Raw genomic sequence first — 25,090 nt, forward strand, 5'->3', positions numbered from 1 at the left:
GGAAACCCCTAGCCGCACACGCCCAACTCCACATCAGCATCATCCCTCCTCATCGGACCAAGCGAAAGAACCAAGCAGACTGTGGCTAGCATGTTAAAGAAATGTGTCTCAGCAAATCAGATGGACTGGGATCAGAAACTCCCTTTTAGTGTTTATGGCTATCAGATCGACCCCAAATTAATTTATTGGTGTGTCTCCCTTCAAACCATTGACGGGACGGCAGATGACACTGCCAGTACACCTGTTGTACCAACCTTGAGATTCCAATCTCATCACAGCCAACACCACTCACCAGAATCCCAATGAACTTCACAGGCATCTGGAAACCTATGCTTCCGCCCAGAACAGCTACAGAAGATGGCTGAGGGCTAGAAGGCATACTACGACTGGAAGTCATCATGAGAGGAACTGGATGTGGTGAAGATGTTTGGTAGAACAGCTCTGCACAGCCACTTCACACAACTCACCAGTGACTGTCGAAGGAAGTTCTGCCACGCTTGACAGGACCCCATCAGATTGTGGACAAAATCTCTGCTGTTGCATACCAGACCAGGATGGACAGGGAGCCGAAAGAAACAATATTCAGATGGGTCCATCATAACACAACACACTAAACATTGAGGCAGAACAGAAAAGGGGGGACTAGTTCCAACTAGACCAAACCGCGTCCTTACTGCCTCACCACCAAACAAGCAGCTGAATCTTGCATCAAACCCGCGCAGGTGCAGCCGCACTAAAGACATTCACCATCTCTGTCCAAGCATTCTTTTTTTTTTAAGGACAACACTGATGACATCTATGGGCTACAGCCCACGAAGATCAACTCCCAGTGTTCCGCTTCGGTTAAACCACTAGCCGATGCCACTAACACTCGTAGGTGACTGATGGCTGTTCAACACCCCAGCCTACACAAACACGTTAACCTACGAACCACCCGTATCAGTCTGCACAACCAGACAAAGTGGATTCAAACTCCAAAGAATGTGATTCTCCACATCGATGACCTGGCACTTGATCACCTTCCCAGTGAGTAGTATCACATTAAACTGGAAATCTCAACTTTCTTCAGGGACCACCACTTCATCGTAAACCCTGAACTGGAAATGAGGATTGCGTAAGGGGGGACCCAAACTAATTGATGTCACAGCCTTCGACACTGTCCTCTAGAGACTCGCTCAGATGCCCACTACAGACAGCCTTTGTGTTGTCTGATCTTGGACCTCCACTGACACGGTACTGTGCCTCTCCGCAGGAATAGGATACGTCCTTACTCTCAGCCTAGCCTTCATCCCATAACGAAGAGTTAACGGGATGCAAGAGTTCAGTGAACAGGTGCACAGCTGGCTGGACGTCAACTGGAGGTCTCTTCAGTCTGGGTCGTTAACGGTTTCATGCTGTGACCCTAGATTGAGTTTTGTCACCAGGTCTGCTCGAAAGCTTTCATCAGAAGATCCTAATCTCCTGATAACACACATTTCCAGACCTATCTAATTGCCTTTTGTAAAAACGTTATTGCCCCTTTTAATTAAGGTGATTCTTAGAGTTCTTATGGTTTGTGCAGAAGTTAAGTCTATAGTGATATTGCCCTTCTTTTACTCTCTCTCTCTCTCTCTCTCTCTCTCTCTCTCTCTCTCTCTCTTAATTTTCCACTCTTTCATATATGTTTCTCGTTTGTTGTTTGTATGTATAGTTAGTCTTGTGTGTTTTTGTAGTGTAACGTAGTTTAATAAACCGGTTTTGCATTTCACAATTTAATTGTTTCTGTGTTCAATGCTCATGAAATAAATGTCACTTAATCCGCCTTTAAGGTCTTAAAGCTACATGCTTAAAAATACTTTATAGCAGTAAGAATGTTATTTTCTAAAGGCCACGGAATTAACTTCTTAAATGTACAATAATGAGTATTTGCTGGACAAATACATTAATTAATTGTTGTTATTATTATTCTGCTAAATCAGTTTAAAATCTTAATAATTTGTATAATTAATTACAGTTAATTGTACTTATTATTCCATTTTAGCTAAATCTGGGAATTTCCCCAAATTCCCTTAAATTCCTGTAGTGTTTCGGACAGAGGTTTATAGTGTTTGAAATAACACCGTTCTCGGCTGGATTTGAATTTGTCCATCGAGATCTGATTGGATCATTTGAAGTTGGGTCGTGTTGCTAATTGCTAATCGCAGCAATATTCTCCCGAACCCCACCCACCTGCCATACAAGTAAAGAGAGATCGTTTTAGGAGGGGGGGAGATTTGCATTTTTGATTAAAGATTATGAGGGCACATGGATTTTTTTTAAATTAATGAAGCTCATAGATAAATCATTTGTAAAAATACCACAATATTACAAAACAAATTACAGTTTTTTTTATTTTACTTTCATTTCGACTTTAATGTGCAGGTCTCATCGTTTTTCATTGTAGTATACTGACCATTTTCTAATTGTTTTGCTAGGCGGAAACCCAAAACCACATATCTTGATTTGACCCCCTAAATACCAGATTCTGACCATGATTACCCATGGGAACCTGATTTGGAGCAATACTTGACTCCAAGAATCAGGCTGTGGGTTTTTGATTAAAAAAAAACAACAACACAATTTTCACATAAATGTTAAAAAAATCTATTAGCAATTTGTCAATAAGATGTAATTAAAATAGTAATCTTGTATATGTCCTAGAACGGAAAATGGAATTGTAAGATTCAATTCAATTCAATTTTATTTATATAGCGCTTTTCACAATTGTTAATTGTTTCAAAGCAGCTTTACATTAATAGATGTAGGAAAAGCATAGAAAAGCGAGAGTAGTAATAATGTAACGTATACAGTAAAGTAGTAAGTTAAGCCAAAGGTGGCGGACTTTCCGGGGGATGAAAAATCCCCCTAGGAGAAAAACCCTACTGGCTAGTCCAGGGGGAAAACTCCTAGGAGGGGAAAAAACACTTGAGAGGGATAGATATATATTTATATACATATAAATACTATCGGGGTATGTGAACGGGTAAGCGAATTAAACTGGTTCCGCCGGTGGTCACTGGTCAGGCATCGGCTGGGCATCTCGTTGAAGGACGGTCAGTAGATCAGTGTTGTGATGACCTTCACAGCTGCAGGAACTGGGTCTGTTTGTCTCATTGTCCTCAGGGTCGAGGACAAGACAGGTAGAGAGAGACAGAATCCTATTAGCGTAGTTCACATGTAATGCAAGTGTCATACATTGTAGTGGTTTAAGTCAGCTCGGTTCCAGACATTCCAACGTTTATTTCATTATTCCATATTCCAAGATGTTAAAGGGATAGTTTGGCCAAAAATGATATTAAACCCATGATTTACTCACCCCCAAGCTGTCCGAGTTGCATATGTCCATGTTTTTTTCAGACAAACACATTTTCGGATATTTTAGAAAATGTTTTAGATCTTTCAGTTAATTAAATGTGAAGTCACGGGGTCCACGACCTTCAAGTCCAAAAAAAGTGCATCCATCCTTCACAAAATAAATCCAAACGGCTCCAGGATGATAAACAAAGGTCTTCTGAGGGTAATCCGGGCGGTGTTGTTGTAGAAATATCCATATTTAAAACTTTATTAACGAAAATAACTACCTTCCGGTAGCGCCACCATCTTAGTCGTGTCCGCATTCAAGATCAGAGCTTTACGCAGCCTACGGAGGCTACTCTGCTGCTGCTCTGGGCCCCCACCCTCCGAATTTGTCATACGTCACTAAGAAAAGTGCATACACTACGCTAATACTCTCTATTGAATACAGAGGAGTCTAAGATGGCGGCGCTACCGGAAGGTATTTATTTTCATTAATAAAGTTTTAAATATGGATATATCTACAACAACATCGCGCTGATTACTCTCAGAAGACCTTTGTTTATCATCCTGGAGACGTTTGGATTTATTTTGTGAAGGATGGACGCACTTTTTTTTAACTTGAAGGTTGTGGACCCCGTGACTTCACATTTAATTAACTGAAAGATCTAAAACATTTTCTAAAATATCCGAAAATGTGTTTGTCTGAAAAACGATGGACATATGCAACTCGGATAGCTTGGGGGTGAGTAAATCATGGGTTTAAAATAATTTTTGGCCGAACTATCCCTGTAATGAAATAAAGAGTTTGTTTCCAAAATGGAACCAAACTCTTCAAATGGTTATATTGGCTGAATGACAGTACTTTTATCATATGTGGTACTCTGTAAAGAAATGAATAATTATTTTTAACCATTTTATTAAGAAAAGATGTAACCTTTAATTACATAAACTACTTTGTGCAAAACTACTGTATGGATAAAACCTGATCCCTATTATAGGTCAGCTGGAGATATAAATTGTCATAATGTCTATATGTCTTGTTTTGCCAGCTTTGGGTTAACCAGGGCAGTGAGGCCAAAGAATCAACAGAGGCTGTCAGAGAGGTACATAATGGACACATTGATGGAGGTCTGTGTATTGGCCAACCACTTCAGAATCGAGATCAGATGAGGGCCAATGTTATCAATGAGATAATGAGCACTGAGCGTCACTACATCAAACATCTGAAAGACATATGTGAGGTACTGAATTGCTTGAACAATTTTGGATATTAGTTTTCTTTTAGATTTAGCCAATACACATTTCAAATTAAACACTGAAATCAAAATCATTCAGACTGATTATTCAAAGGACATTGTTTTACTTTGTAGTTGTGTCATTTTAAACTTGATGTGGTTCTTCCTGTAGGGCTACCTAAGGCAGTGCCGAAAGCGGGTTGATATGTTTAATGATGAGCAACTGAAAGTGATTTTTGGAAACATCGAGTACATCTACAGATTTCAAACAGGATTTGTGCGGGACTTAGAGAAACAGTACAACACTGAGGAGCCACATCTCAGTGAGATTGGGCCATGCTTTCTGGAACATGTGAGTACATTGCCTTTCGTCTACCTTGACTAAATTACACTGGTCAAGCAAATGCCATTGCATTATAGGGGTTTCCCGGACAAGGATTAGTTTAAACCAGAACTAGGCCTTAAATAAATTAGGAAATTTAACTAGTTTTAACAAACATGCCTTATTAAAAACATTACTTGTGTGCATTTTGAGGCAAAACAAAGGGCACTAGTGTTGGGCGATATGCCCCATTTTGAGATCGTCCCATCGTTAGCTTGTGAGATCGGCGATACACGATAGTATCGGGGGTGGGGCAGTAGTTTACTCATTTTTTATTTGTTAATTTTTTACTCACTATAACAAGTCACTTGATTGGTGGACAAAAAAAGAACAAGAGCAACAAGAGCATGTTGGGAAATTACCTAATTTCTTCTTTGCTAAATCAAAACCTAACAATTGTTTAAAGTTGGGTTTAAAGTTTCTTTAGGTGATGTACAGTGCCCTCCACTAATATTGGCACCCTTGGTAAATATGAGCAAAGAAGGCTGAGAAAAAAAATCTTTATTGTTTAACCTAGCAATATTTTGCTCAAAATATTAACAAAAAACAAAAAAAACTCTCTGCTCTCATTGCAAACACAAAACAGTTTTATAAAAAATATTTGTTAAATAGATGTGTGCCATAATTATAACCCTTATGAATTTACATGAGCAAAAAGTATATTCACATTGACTGTTTTAGTACACCTAGGTAAGAACAGGAAATTGTTTAACAATGGTTTCCTGTTTCACATGGGTATAAATGTGAAGCAGATTGGTCTCTCTAAGCGAGTTCCCAATTCGTCGGTCACGACGTGACGTCTCTGTTCCCTCCTTCAGGGAACGAGGGTTACATCTGCAACCGGGACGTTCTCCAGCTGTGATTCTTGGAGATTTTTTGGCCACTAGAACTATCCTCTAGAACTATCCTCCTGACAGGATAGGCCCATAGGCCAAACTGTCATTCATCACAATTGGAAAAATTAAGGAATATAGTTGTGATGTGCAGCAAAAGGTTGTTGAGCTTCCCAAATGGGAAGTGGGTGGCCATAAGAAAATAGCAAAAACACTGAAAATGCCAATTTCCACTATCAGGTCAAGCCAATTTCCACTATCAGGTCAATTATTAAGAGTCCTGTCAACTGGAAGTGTTATGAATGGAAAGGGACTGAGAATGTGTCTATCTTGTCCCAACACACTGTCAGGAGGATAGTTCTAGTGGCCAAAAAATCTCCAAGAATCACAGCTGGAGAACGTCCCGGTTACGGATGTAACCCTCGTTCCCTGAAGGAGGGAACAGAGACGTCACGTTGTGACCGACGAATTGGGAACTCGCTTAGAGAGACCAATCTGCTTCGAATACTACTAAAACGCCAATGAACTTGGCATTGAGGTATTTGCGTAATGCTGGAGCCGCCCCGCTAGGTGTGTATAAGCCGCAGCTGCAGAATAAGAAATTAGCTTTTTTTTGCTGAGAAAGCCGGAAGGAAGTTACCGGCCGTAACAGCAGGGAGCAGCACCTGTGGCGACGGGACGTGACGTCTCTGTTCCCTCCTTCAGGGAACCAGGGTTACATCCGAAACCGAGACGTTCCCTTTCAGTCGGTCTGCAAAAATCCCTCTGGTTTCAAATTAAGGAGGTGGAGAAATAGGATGGGCAGAAGGCCGGGCACTAGATGTTCCTTTAACCCCACAGTAGTGCCAGCGACTGGGAAGTGCTCTATCTGAGCGGGATAGGGGCGCTGCGAAGCCACCGCCCCTGTTAAGGGCTAATGGTGGGCGAAAGACAACCTTAGTTGATAAAGGACAGCCGTGGCTGTGTAAGCAAAGCAGTGCTCTGCTGAGGGAAACGTGGGCTGGTAGAATTAACCCCACGGAAAATACTCACAAGGGAACCCCGCTTAAGGGACACAATGTGGATCCCGAGCCAGACACGTAGGTTCGCGAGGATACAGCTAGTGAGACGTTGACAGCCAATGCTCCGCAACACAGGCTGCCAAGGCAGCGGAGGAAGAACAATTCAAACCATTACGCATTTTTGTTCTGAAGGCCTTCCATACTGACACTATTGTGAAGCATCAGTCGGAGGCTGCAAGCCAACATGCGAGTCTGCTCTCCATGCTCCCCCTGATGAGGACAGAACACGAGAGGATACAGGCTCAATACGAACACTGTAAAATCTAATGAACGTATTAGGTGTCGCCCAACCAGCAGCTCTGCAGATGTCTGTTAGCGAGGAACCACGAGCGAGAGCCCAAGATGAGGCAACACTCCTAGTGTAGTGCGCTCTCAAATTAAATGGGCAAGGAATACCCTGCAGATTATAAAACAGGGCGATAGTATCAACTATCCAATGAGACATCCTCTGCTTAGTGACAGCTTTCCCTGTCTGCTGACCACCATAACAGACAGAGAGCTAGTCTGAGGTCCTTAGGCTTTGCGAGTCGCAGTGCGCGTATGGGGCACAACAAACGGGCCGGCCGGTGCTGGGGGGTGGGATGCAGGTCGCTTGCGCCGGGTCATGATCTGGGCGATCGCTTCCGTCTGCTTCTGGGCGGCGGAGAACTGCTGGGCAAAGGACTCCACCGACTCGCCAAAGAGACGGGTTTGGGATACTGGAGCGTCTAGGAACTTGTTCTTATCCGCATCTGACATATCCGCTAGACACAGCCACAGGTGGCGTTCTTGGACCACCAGCGTGGACATGGCACGACCAATCACCTGCGCTGTCACCTTCATTGCGCGGAGAGCCAGATCAGTGGCAGCCCGGAGTTCCGAAAGGACAGGCAAATTGTGTCCTCCCTCGTGCAGATCCCTCAAGGTCTTCGCTTGATGAACCTGAAGCAACGACATTGCGTGCAGGGCTGAAGCCGCCTCTCTGCATGCCTGGTGGGCAGCGCCCGTTAAACCGGACGAATGTCTACAAGCACGGGAGGGGAGGGTTGGGCGATCCTTCCAAGAGGCAGCGGTGGCCGGACATAGCTGCATTGTGACTCCTCGCTCCACCAGAGGGATCCCCGTGTAACCCTTAGCGGCTCCGCTAGTGAGGGAGGTGAGGGGGGAGGGCTGAAACGGACGCAATCTGGTTGAAAAACGGCGACTTCCAAGTTCCCGTCAGCTCCTCGTGCACCTCGGGGAAGAAAGGCTCTGGAGGAGAGGGCTGTGAAGCCCGGGCAGCTCTGAAGAACCAATCATCCAGACGGGACGGTTCAGGCTGAGGGGGGTTAACCCACTCTAACACTACGGTCCCCGCCACGCGAGATAACACGGCCACCATCTCAGGATCGAACTCTGGCGTCGCAACCCGACCAGAGGGAGGAAGGACGTCGGGATCCACTTCAGAGGGAGGGGGCCCACCCTCGGATGTTGCGGAGGCTGTGGACCCAGAGGGAGGCACAACAGATTCTACAGACATCGTAGAACACAAAGCTGCAGTCTCCATTGGGACCTCTACCGGCTGTGGACGAGGAGGCTGAGAGCCGGAGGACGAATCCCCTGACCGGTTCAGCACAGTGATGCGGAGGTCATCCTTTGAGAGCCTCACAGCCGCACCGTGGCGACGCTCGACACTCGCACTGGCTCGCACACTACTTTCCGCACCCAAGATCGCAAGGACGAAAAGCCATCCTGAAAAGGACGTTGATCACCAAATATACGAGAGAGTGGCTGCCTTTAACAAGGCACAGAGCTCTCCGTATCACTCTTTTAGGGAAAATCACTCAAATGCTCAGTTGATGATGCGCACAGGGAGAGGCAACGCACACACTAAACTCAAAAAAAAAAAAAAATTCAGAGCCGTGGAATGCTGCGAGCGTCTGCTGTGGTACTGCCAGTCCAACCAACTTCAGCAATCGATCCCAACAGAGTAGAGTAGCTTTTCCGTAGCAGATACTGCCGATTTTCGAAGCGATAAAAAGCTAATTTCATATTCTGCAGCTGCGGCTTACATACACACCTGGCGGGGTGGCGCCAGCATTATGCAAATACCTCAATGCCAAGTTTATTGGCGTTTTAGTAGTATTCAAAGCAGATTGGTCTCTCTAAGTGAGTTCCCAATTCGTCGGTCACGACGTGACGTTGTAGTGACTGACTGAAAGGGAACTGCAAAAGTAAGTTGGTTCTTGGTGTCAGAAAGTCTCTAAAACTACAATATGAAGTCACTTGCATAACCACAAATTGTTTGAAGGGTTTTTAAGATAAAAGCTTTTTCTCTCATCCAAAAACAAACTCAAGCGTCTTTAGACAAAACAGTGATTTTAAATGGGATTGGCTTCTATGGTCATTTTAATGTTTTTGGCATTAAACACCAGCGGGGTGGGGAGGGGGGGTTGGGGTTTCACACACAGAGAAGCAGACATTATGTGCCAGTACTTCATGCCCAGAGTTAAATGTGATGGTTTTTTTTTAAAATATTTTAGGGCTCTTTTTCTGTCAGAGGATCTGGACATCTTGTTAGGATACATGGCATCATAGATCTAAAACAGTTTTCAATTTCAATTAAATTTTATTTATATAGCGCTTTTCACAATTGGTTATTGTTTCAAAGCAGCTTCACATTAAAAGACAGACAATATAAGTAGCAAAATACAGCGGCTATAAATTAAATTTACAAGCGAGCGTATTAATAATGTCTCCTATACAAGAGGGTGCTAAGTAAAGCCAATGTTGGCTGACTCCCCGGGGTTGAAAAACCCCATAGGAGAAAAACCTCTGGGAGGGACAAAAAGTCAGAGGAGGGGAAAAAAAATATATATATATATTGACGTTATATATATTTATATGGGATATAAACGGTATGTAAATGGATAAGGAGATTTAACAGGTTCCATCTGTGGTCGTTGGTCAGGCATCGGCTGGGCATCATGTTAAAGGCTAGCTATTGCAGCATTAGTATATTACCCAGACGAGTTATGTGAATGCTTTGTTCCGTACAAGCTAACTATTGCGAGATATGTTTAATTTACTAGACAAATTATGTGAATGCTTTGTTAAAGAAAAAAGTCTTAAGTTTAGATTTAAAGTGATCGACTGTGTCTAATTCACGGACATCAGTTGGCAAATCATTCCAGAGCTTAGGGGCTAAGTAGGAAACGGATCTACCACCTTTAGACACATTTGATATGCTAGGGATAGTTAAGAGACCAGAATTTTGCAACCGCAATGTATGTGGTGGATTGTATTCTGATATTAATTCTGTTACAAAGGTGCTAGGACATTTAAGGCTTTGTATGTGTTTAATAGCATTTTAAATTGTATGCGATATTTGACTGGTAACCAGTGTAGAGATGCCAGAATTGGCTTATGTGGTCATACTTCTTAGAATGAGTAAGCAATCTTGCAGTGGCATTTTGAACTAGCTGAAGCCTGTTTACCTGATTTGCATGGCATCCCCTGAGTAAGGAGTTACAATAGTCTATTCTAGATGTCATAAAAGCATGGATAAGCTTCTCTGCATCTGATGCAGACAGCATATGGTGTATTTTTGAGATATTTCTAAGATGGAAGAATGCTGTGCGGCAGACGTTGGAGATATGACTATCGAAGGATAAATTGCTGTCGAACACCACACCTAAGTGGGGAAGATGGCACCACAGTGCAGCTATCTATGGGCAACTTGTAATCTGACATATTTTGTTTTGAGCGATTGGGTTCAATAATAAGTATCTCTGTCTTATTAGAGTTTAGCATAAGGAAGTTATGTGTAAGGAATGAGACAGAGAGTGTTTCAGTGTACAGTGTTTCCCCTAGGTTTACAACTTTGGGGGGGGGGGGGGTTGGTTAGGTATGTATAAACAGGGGTTAAATTGTGATTTGTTATGTGGGAGCTCTGTGGGGAGGGGTACTTCGAGGGGAGGTTGACCCAAAATATAAAAAAAGCATCTTAAATGATGCAAGTCTATGAGTTTGACACCCTATATCCATTTGTTGCACATGTCATTATGCACAATTTATCAAACTTTGAAGGAAGTTAACCCTTGTGTGGTGTTCGTATTTTTGTTACTTAGACGATGTTTGTGGGTCTGGTGGACCCAGAGCATTATTAGTATCTTAAACCAATGCAGTCATACAAATGTATGTAATATTGTTTACAGATGTTTACTTTAGCCTTTTTGCAAGTAATATAGACAGAATTTATGGTTAATATTTGTCATTTACCAATGATAGAGGACTATTTATAAACTAAAGTGCCATTCGTTTTTGTGGTAATATAAAATAGAAGAATAAAATTCTATTCTGATCCAGATATTGGGGGAAAACATGTTTATCTTAAATAAGTATAAATGAAACAAAGTTTTTTATCACTGTTGATGTTTAATTCTTCTAACTTTTTGAAATTGTACACGTTTGTGTCAGTCTACACAGCACAGGCCCCAACTGAACAGATGCCGTATCATAAGATATTATCCACACTGAACACATAACTTGTTCATGCCAGCCAACACAACACATAAGAAGCAAATTTGTACTGTGAAGTTGTGTTGTGTATGCATTTCTTGCATTTTATACACATATATTGTGTCCATCGTATGTCCACACACCAGGTACCAGGTACACACACACCATAGGTTTTGTGGTAAATCCATGGTTTTACAAATGGTTATCAATATACCAAATTACCATGATTACTACTCTTTTACTACAATAAAACTATGGATTTTTTTGAAAGGGAGATAATGGTCAAATGTAGAATGGTTCCTGTTGGAGAGAAGGTAAAGTGTTTGGGACAGTAGGGACAGATAAATGTTCATGCATGATATATAACATGTTGTATCCTTGCGGTATTACAGCAAGAGCAGAATGACAAAACTCTGACATGCATCCATCACATATGTACAGACATATATAAAAACACACTCATGCACTTACAGGAGTCCCAGATAGGAAAAAAACAGAGTGAAGTTACATAGCACATTCAATTTTCGCTCTTTTATTACCCCCGGGTCCAGTGGACCCGAACACCACATATGTAATATAAATGTGTAGGGGGGGTACACAGTGTACAGTAATTATAAATTTGATTATTTTTATGTTCTTCATAGAAAATGAGCCAAGGCCAATGAATCTGAGGTTGAAACAAAAATTAATTGCATAATTTTTCTTTCAGTAAACATTAAAAACGGGTCCCACAGACCCGAACACCACACAAGGGTTAAAAGAATCAACCTCCTTGAATAATTCTAGGCATAAGATAGGCTACCCCAAAAGACTTAATTATCAAGAAAATGGTACAACACACAGTACTGCATAGGCAACATGTCTTAGAAATTAGCCATAGAGATTCCGTATGCAGGTCAGCACCTAGTAAAACAATCCTATAGTTAGGTTTGACAGCAGAAATATGAGCATACAATGTTACGGTTACACAGAGTTACTTCAAAACACGTGCGCGGCACGGGCATATATAGCATGAGAGAGGGAGAGAATTTGCGCGTGTGTGTGGGAAAGTCATGATAAACTCGTCTAATTGAGGAAGCAAGATGGCGCCGTTGTGTGTGGCTTGCCGTCTGCTCCCGTCTGTGTCTCTGAGTTTGTCTATGTAACTGTGTCTCTGGCTTTTATTTCAAGTTGTTTCACCACTATTAGTGTATGATCGTGAAACTCTTTTAAATTTGCGAATCTCTACGGACGCAGTTTCTACACAAGGTCAGAGAGGTCCATATTATTCCCCTCCCCCTTGGCTAACATCTCTACCGGCAAATTTACGCCGAACTCCGTGCTTTTTACCTACAAAAAGACGCCGGAAAAGATGAGGAAAACGAGGAGGCGTAGCTATAAAGATTAAATTCTTGCTGTTAGCAAAAAGAGACTTTAGATCCTGTTTGGATGTTTTAAATCATCATGGTGTGGATTATAGACGCTCTATCATATGGCGTCCATCGGATCCTGTGTGTTCCGGGATTATAACAGTTTTACCGTCGACCTCTGCCCAACTATCCTGGCCACGTCCACCTCGTCTTCGGCGGGGCGGTGTACGTTTACACAATCTCCGCTCGCTATGTCGGACAACACAAGCGGCGGATGGTTCGGTGCAGGTAAGAATGGCGTTGGTAAATGCAAGATCAGCGGTGAATAAGACTTTCATCCTTAATGATTTCTTCACTTCAAATTCGCTGGACTTTTTATTTGTGACGGAAACCTGGTTTACGGCTGGGGATGTGAGTCCGTTTTCCGAACTATTACCCGACAACTGTACATTTTTTAATTCCCCGCGAATGCTGAGAAGGGGAGGTGGTTTGGCAACCATTTTTAAAGAAAACATCTCTAGTCGGGTCTTAAAGACGGATGCGTATAATAGTTTTGAACTTCAACTCCTGGTACTGGGCTCTGTAAATCCATTGGTAATTGCATTGATTTATCGACCCCCAAAACCTCATAAAGACTTTCTGGTGGATTTCTCTGCGTTTTTAAGTGGTATCATCCTTACCTTTTGATAGACTTTTAATCATTGGAGATTTTAATATTCATGTGTGCTGTCCCACCAATGTGTTGGCAAAGGATTTTATTAGTCTTTTAGACTCATTTGATCTGTTGCAACTAGTGAACAGTCCTACTCATTCACATGGCAATACACTTGACCTTGTGCTCTCCCGCGGCTTTTCAGTGCTGGACATTGAAGTAGGTGAATGCAGTTTTTCAGATCATAAGCCTGTTTTATTCACTGTCTCACTGTCTTCTCCTGCTGTTAAATCATGTAAACCAGCCTATATGACTTGTATGATATCTTCCACTACATCTGAGACCTTTTCTTTAATGTTTAAGGAGTTAACTTTTCCATCTGATCAAAGTGCTGATGAGCTTATACATTGTTTTAATGATTTTGCACTAATATCCTTGACTGTGTAGCTCCGTCCTAAGCAGCTTAGAAAATCGAAATCTAGGTCTGTACCATGGTTTAATGATGCTACACGTGCCCTGAGACAGACTTGTAGAAAAGCAGAAAGAAGGTGGAAGAAGGATAAGCTCCAGATTTCATTTGAAATCTTAAGGTCTGCTCTATCTCAATATCAGAAAGCCGTAAGACTGGCTAAGTCGATGTATTTGTCGGAGCTCATTGAGAAGAATGTTCATAAACCAAGAATGCTTTTTAATACTATAAATGCTGTTTATAAGGACCTTTTTGAAACGACTGAAACGTGTGAGCGGTTTGGTCTTTTTTTTGTAGAGAAGATAAGGGAAATTAGGCAGAATATTAGTCCTGCTAATTATGATCCTGCTGTGTATTATAATCCCAAAGCCATTTTTAGCCAGTTTTGTCCAGTTTCATTTTCTTGTCTTCAGGACATTGTGAAGCAGTTAAAACCATGTGGGTCTCCTGGTGATGTTATGTCCCCTCTTCTTTTTAAAGATGTTTTTGATGTGGTGGGTCCTGTCTTTCTTGTTTTTATTAATAAGTGTCTAGAATCAGGAATGGTACCTGATTGTTTGAAGCATGCAATTGTGAAACCACTCTTAAAAAGTCCAAATTTGGATCCTTTAATTTTATCTAATTTTAGGCCTGTTTCTAATATTTCCTTTTGCTCCAAAATTTTGGAGAAAGTGGTCTTTCAGCAACTGCAGAAGTTTTTGAATGATAACAAGATTTTTGATGTTTTCCAATCAAGTTTTAGAAAGTTTCATTCTACAGAGACAGCACTTGTAAAGGTTTTAAATTATATTTTAATGACTACTGATTCAGGTGACTCTGTTGTGCTGGTATTATTGGATTTAAGTGCGGCATTTGATACGGTGGACCATGAGGTCTTGCTTGCCCGGCTAGAACGAGTTGTAGGCCTCAGTGGAACGGTATTAGGCTGGGTTCGATCATATCTTAAAAACAGAAGTTTCTCAGTCAATATTGAAGGTAGTTTCTCTGGGGTGGTTCCCCTGACATGTGAGGTCCCCCAGGGTTCTATTTTAGCACCGTTGTTGTTTTCTCTATATATGCTTCCTTTAGCGTCTAAATTTGAGAAGTATGGCTTATACTATCACTGCTATGCAGATGATACGCAACTCTATTTGCCTTTAAAGAAAAAAAATGGTATAGACTCCCTCAGTTGTAAAAGCGAGTTTTTACCAATTAAGAATGCTGGCTAAAGTAAAGACCTTTCTTTCTTTTAAACACTTAGAAATTGCAACCCACGCTTTTATTTCGTCCAGAATTGATTATTGTAATGCGCTGTATTTGGGAATAAATAGCTCATTAATAGCGAGATTACAAATGGTTCAAAATTCCGCTGCGTGGCTGTTAACCGGTGTTCGTAAATACGAACATATTTCTCCTGTGCTAATGTCTTTACATTGGCTACCGGTACAGTGTAGAATTGATTTTAAAGTGCTTTTGCTCGTTTTTAAATCATTAAATGGACTCGCCCCCCCTTTACCTCTCGGATCTGTTGTGTGAATATCGTCCAGAAAGAACTCTTCGGTCTGCCAACCAGAATCTGTTAACTGTTCCAAAGTCCAAATTAAAATCTAGGGGTGATCGACCTTTTGCCATAGCCGCACCTAAACTTTGGAACACGTTACCGCTTCATATAAGAATATCACCAACATTACATATTTTTAAATCAAAGTTAAAAACATACTTTTTTACTAAGGCCTATGACTCGTGATGATATTTGTTGTCTGATGTTGATGTGGTTTGTATATTTGTGTTTTTGTTTTAATTAGTCATTATATCATTGTATAGCACATTGGTCAACTGGAGTTGTTTTTAATCGTGCTTTATAAATAAATTGAGACTTGAGACTTCTCTGTCAGTAACATCCGTGACTGTTGATGTTTACGCAAAAAATAGAAAGTATACGGAGGAACAGACTTTGAAAACACCCGTCACCTTTTCAGTTATGGGAGAGACAAGCGCGCGCTGCACACAACACGAGAGAGAGCGTGCGCAGTAAATTAAGCCAAACAGTAAAATATAAATGTGCACACTCAATTGGATAATTGTAAACGTGCAAACACAGACAGAAAAGACATGCCATCGTGGAAATAAGATAAATAACATATTACTTGAGGGCTGTTTAGTTTGTTTAATAAAATAACAAATTGTTCTCTGGCACTTCAAAGAAAATCAAATCAAATTTACTTGACCTTCAAGGGGGGCGGGTCGAGCCGTAAGGGTGGCGGGGCGCCCCCCTTATATAATGGTAGGGGAAACACTGGAGAGGAATCTAATGCAATAAAAAATTGTATTGGTAATAAACAGCGAGAGGGGCATAAAGTCAATAATCCACTGGAAACTTCACAAACACAGTCCAATCAGGAACTCTGCTTATGACACATAATCCACCCAAAGCTCTTTCGGAAACATGAAGTTATAAACATAATCCACAAGGGTAATTTATAAGGATCTCTGCTTTCAAACCACAATCAACGAAGGGCTTTCAGGAACTGGAGTTTCAATACACAATCCACGATGGGTGATGAACACCATACAACCAATCGGATCTTGTCTGAAAACGAGACACACCGATGGGAAATGTACGGATCTGTACTGTACCGAGTTCAACAGTGTCAGTCCCAGTCTATAGATGAGACTCGCTGACAGAGGATAATCCGATATGTCCAAACGGGTAATATCCATAGGGAGAGGGAAACGGAGATGCAGAACTATCAGGAGAGAGAAAGCAGGAGCCGAGCGAGAACATAATCCACAACCGAGTCGTGGAGGCAAACACAGAGTACATAAACCATTAACAGGATCAAAGACCAACATGAGTCAGACACGACATGGCAGCGATCTCCCGGAATAACAAAACTAACACGCACAGAACACAGCACACCTGAACCTAATAAAGAGAGAGACAAACAAGCAACAGCTGTAGAAAACAATCAAGGATAACGAGAAGGGCGGAGACAAGGAGTGCACATGTGAGAGACAAAAGGTAAACAAACAGAAAGTGCAGCCGATCACACCGAAGTCCTAACATTATGTGCCATCCAGTCACTTATATTGCTAATAGTCTGTTAGTTTACAGAGCTGGTGTGTTTTGCTAGGATGAGAGGAGATGTAAAGCTGGGTTCATCCACATTGCAGTAAAACTTATGTTATGTTTCCTGATGATGTCTCCTAGAGGTAACATATATAAAGAGAACAGTATAGGACCTAAAACTGATCCCTGCGGTACACTGTATTTAACCGGGGCGTGATATGACTCTTCCTCATTTACATACACAAAATGATAGTGATTGGTTAGATACGATCTTAACCATGCTAGTGCCTGACCACTGATGCCAACATAGTTTTCTAGTCTATTGAGTAAGATTGTGTGATCTATTGTGTCAAAGGCTGCACTAAGGTCTAGTAATATAAGAATTGAGATTTCACCATGATCGGATGTTAAAAGGAGGTAATTTTTAACTTTAAGCAGTGCTGTCTCTGTGCTATGGTGTGGCCTGAATCCTGATTGGAACTCTTCATACGTACTATTATTCCCTAAGAATATTGTATGAACACCTAAATGTCTCTGCAAGAAAGCTTAAAATAGGCTGTGGTTTTGGCAAGGGCAATGATTTAAAAAATACATCAAAATCAATACAATAATGGTTTACTGACCACAAAGTCAAGGTCTTCTGTATGGAGTAATGGTCTCAGATCCCTTGCCATGTATTCTCCAACCTTATCATCAACACTATTATCTTGAACAGGCAGGCAGCACAAAGTATTGCCTTAAAGGGTGCAAATAATTGTGGCACACATATACTTAACAAAGATCTTTACCTTCTTTACTCATATTTTCTGCTATGTTTTGTATGAGCTATTCAAACTTTTCTACTGATTCTTGAAAACATTTGAAACAATTCATCTAGATGATCTTTACTTTTGTTTGCCTTACAGCAAGATGGTTTCTGGATATACTCTGAGTACTGTAACAACCATCTTGATGCTTGCATGGAACTCTCAAGATTAATGAAGGATGGGCGGTATCAGCACTTTTTTGAGGCCTGTCGACTCCTGCAGCAGATGATTGACATTGCCATTGATGGCTTCCTGCTCACTCCTGTTCAGAAGATCTGCAAATATCCACTACAGCTAGCGGAATTACTGAAGTACACAGCACAGGAACATAGGTAACACGCTCACCCAAAACCACTCTATGTGTGATGGCATCTTTCTCATGCTACACAGGTGTGAATTATGTATGGTTGTTTGTGGCTCTGCTGTTTTTCAACAGTGATTATCGCTATGTGGCAGCAGCACTGGCTGTCATGAGGAACGTCACCCAGCAAATCAATGAGCGCAAAAGAAGGCTTGAGAACATTCACAAGATCGCTCAGTGGCAGGCCTCAGTCCTGGAATGGGAGGTTTGTAGAGCTGCAACTACTTAATATTTTGATCAATTCATCAAAAAAGTAATAAATATTGGATGATAATATAAAGTTAAACTTTTTTATGTCATTTTATTATCATATAATACACTTCAGGAAGTGCAAAAGCCACATGTTGAGTTTTACTAATAAAATCTTAATAATTTCGACATTTGGAAAATTCTGTCACTCACTGTTGTGTTGTGTCAATGAAGTGACACTAGGGGTTCAACCTTGGGAGACTAATCGCTCTGATTCTCTCTGAAAAGGGCAAATGAAAATTGCTAAAGAAATGCAAATGGAATTGGCAAACCGGGATTTTGTTTGGGAATCCAGGTATAAAGGGAGGCCAGTATCACTCTCAAAGGCGTGAATGCTGCCTCTGATGCTTGGGTTATTCCCACGCTGAGGCGGCTGCAGGGAGCATGTTCTTATGTCGAGCTCACCTCCACCTGCTCCACGCCTTTGGCGATGATCCTAGAGGAGGCTGTTGCTGTCCTCCCCCGCCTGGGATGGTGGACGGATAAATAGGCATGCCGTCGAAATACACACAAGTTGACAGTAGGTGATTGCGAATATATGTTTGTGTGTAAGAGTTTGTGTGTGTTTGTAGGCCTGGAGAGAGTCGCTTCGCTTGGCATCCAAATCTCGGTGCCTCAGTCCACAGAATGTCAAAGCATTAACACAGCAAGTTGCAATGTAGACAACCTTGATTAGGTCCAAACATATTCAACAATCAGCAGGTGTCTGTGGGAGATAGGGTAGGGAACCCAAGAGTGTCTCGCTGCAGTGCTCTTCCAGGGGAGTTGTTGTTCCAACAGCGGCCTTGTCAGAGGCCAGTGCTGGTTAAAGGGGGCCGAAAGCAGATAAGATTGGAATTATTTGGTCTTCGGGCGAGTAGCCACATTCCTTTACACGACTACTCTCTTAATCCATTCTGGTCCATCACCTTTTTCAAAACTGTGAGCTTCTCCATGATTTTATCCAAATTGCAGGTCATTTCCATGTTGTTATCCATAATGCGGTTAATAGTCCAACCTGAGTGCTGACCGCTCTGCCCAGTGCTTCAATCATCCCGGGCAGCCTTTTTGGGCTTTGGACAGCTGCCACCGTCGTCTTGATTTTTTTGATAAACCAGGGCAGTGCCTAATCCAGTCAGCAAAAGGCCTGCTTCCATACCTCTGACTTTTTATGTGAAGGTGGCATCAACGTCGATGAAGCACCTGAAACCGCTATATTAACCACTGAATGAATGAATGACAGCTTAGGTGGAGGGTGAATCAACTCCAGGGTAAGGCTAAGGAGGATTCACACAGTTTTTGTATTCCACTTCGCATTAATTTAATTGTTTTTCTTTATAAACATGAGCTAGATTGACGTGATTGGTGCTCGTATTTTGCAGCGTCGGGCTTCAAACACCGAACAGTGGAACTGTCAGAAAGGCCCGGAGGTGGAGCATGCATTACAGCTTTCTTTCAGGCATCCTCGCATTTTGTGCAGGGCTTTATAAACAAATTCACTAGTGCTCTCACGTTTAAGACGTAAAATTTAAAACAAATGTAAATAGTTTTTCCCCTAAACCTTTAAGGTGCCACCTGACATAGCAACAGTCTACACCTTTAAATAAATGCTCCCCATACATTTATTTAAAAAAGCTATACGTTCAGAAACTAATGTTACTTTTAAAATAAAGCAGGCATAGTGTTTGGCATGGCAGCCAATAAATAGCCATTGCCTTACCTCATGAAGCAAAATCCTCTGTTTGGACCTCGTGTGTATGTGTGTGTTAATGATGTCTTCAAAGTTTAAAGCTGTTGTTATTTCGACTGTGCAAACTTGAATTTGTGCGTTGTTGTTGTTCTGATCCGTAAAATATGACTTACAGTCTTGAAATATGTGCGCAAGTCCCAGTTTGTAAAATGTTGGCTGCCTGCAAAAGCTAATATTAAAATACTACTATCATTACCCTGCGTTGTTTTAAGCGCGTACCGGATATTGGTCATAAAAATATGAATTTAATAAGATTTAATATGAATACAATTTTAAATAACGTAATCACAATTAGATTTAAAAACACTGTAATTTATTAATTGTATAGCTTTGTCTATGAAAGAATATAAAAAATAAAACAACTTCATTTTTTGCACTTGCGCATAGTATTCCCACAGCTCCTCTGTTGCTGATGACGGCCAGGATTTCTCGTTGGCCGTTTCCCAAACGGAGGGCTGCATCCTCGCATTTGCAGGCTGCATACGCTATAAAGTCTTATTTCAGAATGTTATCAATTATAAAGTTTACTATTATACTTAATTAATCGTAAATTTATGTAATATGCTTATGACTTGCGAATGCAATGCTTAGTTAAAGCTCCACTGTGTAGGATCTACTACCATCTAGCGGTGAAATTCTATATGACAACCAACTGAATATTACTTTCTAGCCCCCCCCCCCCATTCGGAGCACGTTTTAACTTGTACGGTGGCCGTTTCATGCCAAGGTTAACATGGCTTCCAGTACAAAGCAAAAGCAATGAAAAATAATGTACAATTTGCAATGTCCTTTGCCTGTGATCTGTCATAGCACACAGATTTATGTTAAACATGGAAAAAGTCAGATTTTCATGATATGTCCGCTTTAAATCACATACAAAAAGCAACCATAAACGTAGCTTTGACACTACTTTTTCATTGACGCGAGGAAAAATATCCTAGGGGCTGTTACACTTGGTATTAAGATGTGTTTTCGTCGATGGGATCACAAGTGGATGAGAGAGACACATCACGTTCACACTTGGTATTTCAATCCGTCTCTTTTGTCCGCTTTCGACCGCTTCTCTCCAGATTACTGAGGGGATGGTCTGTGGTCTGTGGAGTCCCTCTCCTGTCATTTAAACATGAGCGGGAGTAATGACGGGTTTAAATGGACTCGAAACTAATATTATGTCAGAGTCCAATGATTATGTTTTAAGTAAACATGTTACATGTTCGTGTATAGAGCTTTCATTTGTAAAATGAAACGAATGATGCGCAGATCAGCCGCTTTAGTTTTATCAATGAAAAGCTAAAAATAGCACTGTACACTGTGTGTTTGTGCTAGAGGTCAGAAAAGATGAAAAACATTGATCTCAGTACCTCAGATTACGTAAATGGGCGGAGAGACGGCGCGTGTCTGTTCGAACACATTAAACCTCATGCGTGTTTACACTAACAAGAGTTATGCATAACCATGCTATAGTTAGCCAAGCAACTATAAAACTTTGAGTTTACACAATAGACCAGGAGTGGGAAACGTCTCAGTTACGGATGTAACCCTCGTTCCCTGAAGGAGGGAACGGAGACGTCACGTCGTGACCGACGGATTGGGAACTCGCTTAGAGAGACCAATCTGCTTCGAATACTACTAAAACGCCAATGAACTTGGCATTGAGATATTTGCATAATGCTGGTGCCGCCCCGCCAGGTGTGTATATAAGCAGCAGGTGCAAATAGGGAAATTAGCTTCTTTTTCGCTGAGAAAGCCGGAAAGTGTGACCGGCCGTAACAGCAGGTGGCAGCACCTGTGGCGACGGGACGTGACGTCTCCGTTCCCTCCTTCAGGTAACGAGGGTTACATCCGTAACCGAAACGTTCCCTTTCAGTCGGTCACTACGACGTCACGTCGTGACCGACGAATTGGGAATCCCTACCAAAACGCCACTAGGGGCTGACCTCTTCCAGTGTCTGCAGAAAAATCCTCCAAAATCCCCTCAGGGAAATGGAGAAATAGGATAGGGCAGAAAGGCCGGGCACTAGATGTTCCTTTAACCCACAGAAGTGCCAGCGACTGGGAAGCGCCCTACCTGAGCGGGATAGGAACGCTGCGGAAGCCACCGCCCCTCTTAAGGGCTAATGGTGGACGATAAGAATAAAGACAGCCATGGATGTGTAAGCAAAGCAGTGCTCTGCTAAGGGAAACGTGGGCTGGTAGGATTAACCCCACGGAAAAATACTCACCAAGGAACCCGGTGAGACAAAATGTGGAGCCCGAGCCAACACGTAGGTTCGCGAGGATACAGCTAGTGAAGGCTGACAGCCAATGCTCCACAACAAAGGCTGCCAAGGCAGCGGAGGAAGAACAATTCAAACCATTACGCATTTTTGCTCTGAAGGCCTTCCATACTGACACAGTTATGAAGCATCAGTTGGAGGCTGCAAGCCGACCTGCGAGACTGTTCTCCGTGCTCCTCCTGGTGAGGAAAGAACACGAGAGGATACAGGCTCGATACGAACACTGTAGAATCTAATGAACGTATTAGGTTTCGCCCAACCAGCAGCTCTGCAGATGTCTGTTAGCGAGGAACCACGAGCGAGAGCCCAAGATGAGGCAACACTCCGTGTGGAGTGCGCTCTCAAATTAAAGGGGCAAGGAATGCCCTGAAGATTATAAGCCAGGGCGATAGTATCAACTATCCAATGAGACATCCTCTGCTTGGTGACAGCCTTCCCTTTCTGCTGGCCACCGTAACAAACAAAGAGCTGGTCTGAGGTCCTGAGGCTTTGCGTGCGGTCCACGTAGAATCGCAGTGCGCGTACGGGGCACAACAAAGCCATGGTTGGGCCTGCGTCCTCCGGGGGCAGCGCTTGCAAGCTCACCACCTGGTCTCTGAAGGGAGTGGTGGGAACTTTGGGCACGTAGCCTGGTCTGGGCCTCAATGTTACACTCGAGGCAGCAGGACCAAACTGAAGGCACGAATCGTCAACAGAGAATGCATGTAAATCCCCTACTCTCTTCACTGAGGCCAATGCCAGCAGGGTCAGAGCTTTCATTGATAAAAGCTTCAGACTCGCAGACTGCAAAGGCTCGAACGGGGGGGCCTGAAGGGCTTTCAGCACCATGGACAGGTCCCAGGGAGGAATAGAAGGAGGGCGCGAGGGGTTTAGCCTACGAGCGCCTCTTAAAAATCTAATAACCAAATCATGCTGGCCAACTGATCTGCCGTTGATAAGTGAGTGATGAGCAGAAATAGCAGCGATATCAACTTTAATGGTGGAGGGTGACAGCCTACCGTCTAACCTATGTTGAAGATATAAAAGCACGATGGTAATAGGGCATTCTCTGGGGTCTTCGCGTTGCGAAGAGCACCAGGTGACGAAAAGGTTCCATTTAAACGCGTAAGCCCGTCTTGTGGACGGAGCTCGTGCCGCGTCGATTGTGTTAGATACCGCTTGTGGTAAATCACCTAAACCTTGCGCGCGCTCAACGGCCACACATGGAGATCCCACAGGACGGGGCGCGGGTGCCATAATGTGCCCCCTCCTTGAGAAAGAAGGTCCTTCCTCAGGGGAATCCGCCAGGGAGGGGCTGTCGCGAGGAGCATTAGTTCCGGAAACCAATTCCTGCTCGTCCAGTATGGGGCGATCAGTAAAAGGCTCTCCTCGTCCTGCCTGACTTTGCACAGAGTCTGTGCGATTAAGCTCACTGGGGGGAATGCGTATTTGCGCATCCCCCGAGGCCAGCTGTGTGCCAATGCGTCCCCGCCGAGGCTGCCCTCGGTTAGTGAATAAAATAGGCGACAGTGGGTATCAACCGGCGACGCAAACAGGTCTATCTGCGCACGACCGAACTTATTCCAAATTAGCTGGACCGTCTGGGGGTGGAGTCGCCATTCGCCGGGGCGCGCAGCTCGAGAAAGCGCGTCCGCCGCTGTATTGAGCGAGCCCGTAATGTGAATGGCACGAAGGGACCTCAGATGCTTCTGACTCCAAAGGAGTAGATGACGAGCGAGATGCGACAGGTGACGGGAGCGCAAACCGCCTTGACGGTTGATATACGCAACGGTCGCAGTGTTGTCGGTGCGTACTAGTACATCCTTCCCTCGCAGCTCCGTAGCGAAGCGTACAAGTCCCAGATATACTGCCCACAACTCTCGGCAATTGATATGCCAGTGCAACTGGGGTGCTGTCCACACCCCTGAAGCTGTAAGCTCGTCGTACGTGGCACCCCAGCCCGTGTCGGACGCGTCTGTGTGTACAACAGCATGCCGAGATATCTGTCTCATGGACACACCGGACCTGAGAAACGCGGGGTCCGACCACGGGGGGAATGTTAGGCGACACGCAGGTGTAATAGCTACACGATGGATGCCGGCGCGCCACGGTCTCCTCGGGACTCGATCGTGAAGCCAACGCTGAAGCGGTCTCATATGGAGCAGTCCGAGTGGTGTCACGGCCGCTGCTGCTGCCATATGCCCCAGGAGCTTCTGAAATTGTTTCAGCGGGACCGCATTCTTCCCTCGAAATGAACCGAGGCAAGTCAGAATTGACTGGACGCGCTCTTCTGTCAAACGCGCCGATAAATCGATCGAGTCCAGTTCCATACCGAGAAAAGAGATCCTCTGCGTGGGGCAGAGTTTGCTCTTTTCCCAGTTGACCCGAAGACCCAAACGGGCGAGATGCCGAAGCGTTACATCTCTGTGCTCGCAAAGCGTCCGCCGAGAATGCGCTATTATAAGCCAATCGTCGAGGTAAGCCAATATGCGAACACCGCTCTCTGAGGGGTTTTAACGCCGCCTCCACTACTTTCGTGAACACACGGGGAGAGAGGGACAGCCCGAACGGTAAAACTTTGTACTGGTATGCCCGTCCCTCGAACCCAAACCGGAGAAATGGTCTGTGACGAGGGAGAATGGACACATGGAAGTACGCGTCTTTCAGGTCTATTGCCGCAAACCAATCTTGGGGGCGAATTGAATTGAATATTTGCTTCGGTGTTATCATCCTGAAAGACCTCTTCTGCAGAGATTTGTTCAGAACCCGCTAATCCAAGATCGGTCGTAGCCCACCGCCTTTTTTGGGTACTATGAAATACGGGCTGTAGAAACCCGACCTCATCTCGGTTGGAGGGACTGGCTCT

General features: G+C 43.2%; 1 protein-coding gene across 4 annotated transcripts in view; it reads left to right on the forward strand.

Moving 5' to 3' along the window:
* The window catches only part of arhgef9b (Cdc42 guanine nucleotide exchange factor (GEF) 9b), a 119,560-nt gene that overhangs the window by 74,580 nt on the left and 19,890 nt on the right, over positions 1–25,090 (forward strand). For 3 of the 4 annotated variants that reach the window (XM_065271999.2, XM_065272000.2, XM_065272002.2), the window contains 4 exons: positions 4,365–4,556; positions 4,723–4,902; positions 17,730–17,962; positions 18,067–18,196. In XM_065271999.2, the coding sequence (XP_065128071.2) occupies positions 4,365–4,556; positions 4,723–4,902; positions 17,730–17,962; positions 18,067–18,196 (735 nt within the window). The remainder of the gene's footprint in view (positions 1–4,364; positions 4,557–4,722; positions 4,903–17,729; positions 17,963–18,066; positions 18,197–25,090) is intronic. The other variant, XM_065272001.2, reaches the window with a different exon arrangement.

This window comes from Paramisgurnus dabryanus, chromosome 16, assembly GCF_030506205.2.
Source record: "Paramisgurnus dabryanus chromosome 16, PD_genome_1.1, whole genome shotgun sequence".
Classification (NCBI taxonomy): domain Eukaryota; kingdom Metazoa; phylum Chordata; class Actinopteri; order Cypriniformes; family Cobitidae; genus Paramisgurnus; species Paramisgurnus dabryanus.